This window comes from Chaetura pelagica, unplaced genomic scaffold (assembly GCF_000747805.2).
Source record: "Chaetura pelagica isolate M959 unplaced genomic scaffold, ChaPel_1.0 scaffold246, whole genome shotgun sequence".
NCBI lineage: Eukaryota > Metazoa > Chordata > Aves > Apodiformes > Apodidae > Chaetura > Chaetura pelagica.
In genome coordinates this window covers 911,711-916,508 of record NW_009953647.1, presented here as the reverse complement: position 1 = coordinate 916,508, position 4,798 = coordinate 911,711, and the positions used below count along the sequence as shown (strand labels likewise).

Genomic DNA, 4,798 nt, shown 5'->3' with positions numbered 1-4,798 from the left:
GCAAAACACAAGGCAGTGAAGTCTGCTACCACACGCCAGAAAACAATGTCCATATTCAAGGACATGAAGGGATCCTTCAAAGTCAGGGCAGCACAGGATATTCTCTACTTCCCTGGACTTCCTCCCAGAGTAATCCCTGGAGCGGCTCCAAGAAAGCTTTTAAATTGCTGGAAACTGCAGGGCTGGCACCCCCGCGTGGTTATTCTGAGCTCTTCCTGCAGCCCCAACAGCTTCTCCCAAGTCTCACCAATAGTCGCACCAGTAACCCAGGGGCACCTCCCCTGGCACCCAGGCTTTCAGAGCTCCCTGAGACACCCTGGCAGAGGCATCAGCTCTGGATCCCACTGCAGAGGGGCTGAAGCCAATTCGGACACAGATCTCATTTTGCAACAGGAAGATATCCCTGTGAGACCTTTCTCTCACAGAGGGAAAGTGTCAAGACCCTTCCTGCAGTCTGTTTCTTCTGTACGCAGGTTAATGCTACAGATCGATGGAAAAAAGTAGAACTGCCAAAGGCCTTTGGCACAGCCCTGCACCCTTGCAAGCATTCTGGAGGCTTTCTACCCAGTAAGCTTAGTGCTTTTCCCCTGTAGCACATCCCTCAGGAATGGCTGTCCCCTCCTGCTTTTAAGTTATGGATAGGAAAACGTGACCAGCAGTGCAGGATACATTAGAACATTTGCTAAGTTGCATAACTCCTCACAGAGTAAATCTTACCACCCCCAGGCAGCAAATGATACCAAATGTTGAGCCCGCCTTGCTTATCCCAGTAAGGAGTGGATGTGGAAATGAAGCACTTAAATGTCAGTGAGTTCAGTTGTAACCCCCAGGGATCTCACTCTGCCACATGCCAGCATCATGCCACGGATCAGCAGGACGCAGGAGCCGCCGCAGACAAAAGGCTCATTCAGAGCTTGGGCGCTGAATCTGCTGCCACGTTGAGGAGGAGGAGGGAGGGAATCACAGGCTGAAGTGTCAGAGATGTTTAAATTGCACATGAAGGGAATCAAACTATGAGTGACTCTGTACAACACAAGGGCACTGGCAGCACAGGGACACACCACAGTTATGCAAACACTTGAGAGCAGGATGCGGCCCTGGGATGGGAAGGAGGGAGGGCAGGGGCGTGTGTGCCAGCCAGATGGCACCCTGAGCGAGGGTCTTGGCAGGTCTTTCAGAAGAGACAAAAAGCAGATGTTTCACAAAAGCTCACTTTCCAGGTTTATTAAGTAAAGTTAACTGAATTGTTTTCATTTTGTGGGGATTCCTTTCTGCCTAACCTGGCGGGTTAGCAGAGCTGCACAGAATCACGGCTGGACTGTGATAACCCAAATACAACTTTGGCTCATCTCACCGCTGACACATATGGAATGACTTGGGGGTTATTACATGCTGTGTCTGCTTGAGGCAGGTACATGTACAGATCAGCACAAGTTGCAAATGATAGTTTACATCCTTTCAAAACAGAGCAGGGCATTCAGCAAATGCACTGCAATGAGAAGACATATGAAAAAGAAATTATACAGACTTGCAAATACATAAGAAGTTCAAGAGATGCAAGAAACCTCAAACACAAGAAATGTCAAGGGGGGAAAAAAACACTTAAGTTCAGACACAACGTGTTCAAATGAAAACCCAGTTGCAATTTAAATTCCCTTCAAAATGGGAAACATACAGTAACGCAATTAAAGAGAAACCAGGTCTCATCCTGGGAGAGATGTGTCCAAAAACACTGATGCACAAACAGGTTCAGAGTTCTAAGCAAAATGTCCCTGGGCATTGGTGTACTTGACTCTTGGAGCCAGAGCAAAGCAATTCATTACACTTGCTGGACTGCTGGTCCTACTGCTGGGTCGTGGTGGTGTAACAGCACGTAGGATTCCAGATGTCAGAGAGAAGGCAGCATGCAGACTGCTGGTTACTGGGAAAAATGCCATGGGCCAGATCTCCCAGGGATCAACTAGAGTAAGGACAACTAATTCTGGTGGCCTGGCCTCCACTGCATACAACTTTAGTGTAATGTTCTGCAAAGTTCTTCAGTTCTTAGCTCACTCCTTTCTCAGCCTGAGTTGTTCCTGTCTCATGCATGAGCACAACTAGCCGTGCAAAATGATCCAAAAAACATAAGGGACAGGACCAAAGAAAACTGGCTGAACCTGTGGCTGGCTTTCAGCTCCTATTTCCAAATATCAGTTAAAAGGTTGGAAATGTATCTACAAAAGAAATAACATAAATGAAATAAAAAATGGCACCGTCCACAAAATTAAAAAAGAAAAAGGAAAAGAAAAACCTTACAACAACAGCCTCATAAAAACAGCTTTGCAACGAGAGCTCACAAAATGAAGGGTTCTAGCTCTTCGTACATCAGAAGAGGAAACAAAGCTAAAAAGTACTAGTCCACATTCTCTTAATAAGTTAAACTTACTTTCCCTCCCCCTGTCTACAAAAGGGGTAGAAGCAAAGGGGAAAAGAGGCTACCAAAAATTTTAAAAAAAAAAAAAGCAACAAAAACCAAACAAAATGAATGAAAAAAAAAAAGGAGAGAGAAGGAGAGAGCACGCGAGAGAGAGAGAGCAGTCTGTGGTCAGAGGCTCAGAGCAGGGCTGAGTTCCTTTTAAGGGTTTAAAAGATGCAAAACAGTTCCTCAAAAGTTCCCTCTCTTCAACAGTTAGTTCCATGCTGTAGCCATAGAAACTCAAGTATAGATTGGAGGAGAGATTCTTTCAGGCAGCTCGACCATCATCCGCGGGGCTGCTGCGTTAATCCTCGATGATGATGGGCTCGTCGTTCATGGGCTGGCGCAGCTGCACTGCCTGGATGGGCCGGAGGATAATGGGCTTGTAAGGGCGTCGGGCGGCTCGCTTGGCTTCGGAGGAGGAAAGCAGCTTGCGGATCTTCCTGCAGACAGTAAGGAAGAAAGGAGCTGATTACAGAGACCAGACACCCAGGCACTGCAGGCTTCTCGGTTTCTCCAAGTGAAGCCAGGCCTGCACACGTAGAGGCTGCTCGCTGATGGGCTGATGCTGTTTATTTCAGCAATGTCCTCCCCAGGGAACTTTTGTTTTCTGATTTATAAACACACCAATGGAGAGGAAATTGCATTCTCTGTTCCAGAATCCTCCCCCTGCAGAGCAGAAGGCATTCTGTTCCAGGATTGCAGGACCAGGGTCTACTGCTGCAAATACAACATGTGAAATAGTTAGGACCGCCAGCTTCCACACCAGTGATTGATTTTGATGCACGTAGACACATCGGTTGGATGTGCTGCAGGCAGCTTTGTGGGAATTTACAAAGACAAGTTACAATCAAACCTCTTCTGGCAATGCTGGTCAATTCCCTGCCTATTAATCCATCTCTCACAGAGCTCCCCCTGCCCTGAGCAGGTGCACACAGCTGCCTCTTCAAAAGAAACCCACAGCACAAGCCAGCAACATTTGGCCTCCTGCGGTGCCACACTTCCAGGCTGAGCTGCCGCAGGGGAGCTCCATGACATCCACTAACCCATGAATCAATACTGGAGCCTTCCCCCCATCCATTGGGAACACCAACAGGGTGTCTCCTGCTCTCATTTCTCCCGCACTGCACACACTCAACCTAGAAGCGAGTAATATGCTTGCCTAGCATTTGTTAGGAGTTTCTCTACATGTTACAAGACTAGAAACAAATCTTATCAGATGCAGGAAGCTGTTTCCCATATGAAGAGAAAGCAAGAGAGAGAGAGAGAATGGAGAGAGGACACACTGAAGTTTTGAAATTAGCAAGATGAGGTAGAAAGAGGCAAAACTGAATGATTACTTGTTTATTTTTTGTCAGTACCAGGCTTAGAGCTGTAAGTAGTATCCTAAAAAAGTAGAGAAAAAACCAGCAACAATGAAAAATGTGTTATGTAATTAAAATGAGGAATTAATTTCCAGAGGATGTTGTGGTGGTCAAAGGCATATAGAGATTAGAAAGGGAAGTGATAAATATTCACAGGAGCTGTGCACCGGTACCCATTATACACAGCCAGGAACTGGGGCAACAAGGAGGGTCTGATAAGGAAGCACTGCCTGCCCTTGCAGGCTCCTACCTTAACGATTTTTTAATTTACCGTTACAGCCCTCAATTCAATCATCTGTCTCCCAAAGATAACTTTTTCATTTAAAAAAGAAAAAGAGGGAAAAAAAAGGGAAGAAAAAGACAAGACACCAAGACACACTTATAGAAGAAGCTGGTCAAAATACTGCCCCCAAATAAAATCCACCCTTCGCATCACCAGCACTGACAAACCAACAACTTCAGCTGAAGATTTTGAATCGGCTCTGGTGAGATTTGGTCAACTCTTCACTTGCTTTTTTTGCCCACTGAGCAAAACAAGCCTGCTACATAGAGCAGGCACACACAGAGAGATGTCCTTTGTTTGCTCTGTGTCCCCATTTCTCCAGTGCCTTCTAAAGTTGAAAGGCCACACACAGTGCGGGGAGAGGACAGAACAAGGTGGAGAAGTGGTGGTGAGGAGAAAAAAAAAATCTTGATGTGATGATTTTTCCAAGACTCACTTAGCTGAACTTGATCTACTTTTAGCCAGCAGAGCTTCTTACAGTATCTGCATGTGCTCAATTAGACACACTGCCATCAGAAACATGTCTCATAGCAGCTCTAGATTCTGATCAGGTCACTCACTGCCTCCACTTGCATAAATTATAAATGCCCAGTTCCTTACTGTGAGGCTTGAATTCAAAAGCTATCCTTTCAATCCACAAACTTTTCAAACTGCTCCCTCAAACCTATCCAGTTTTCTAGCACCGTTCCCAACAGT

At 46.0% G+C, this 4,798-nt stretch overlaps 1 protein-coding gene across 1 annotated transcript in view; it reads right to left on the bottom strand.

Annotated features, from left to right (window-relative positions):
- Nucleotides 1-2,759: 2,759 nt before the first annotated feature.
- Nucleotides 2,760-4,798, bottom strand: part of MTA1 (metastasis associated 1) — a 66,797-nt gene continuing 64,758 nt past the window's right edge. Inside the window, exon 20 of the mRNA XM_009999916.1 lies at nucleotides 2,760-2,898. Within this exon, the coding sequence (XP_009998218.1) occupies nucleotides 2,760-2,898 (139 nt within the window). The remainder of the gene's footprint in view (nucleotides 2,899-4,798) is intronic.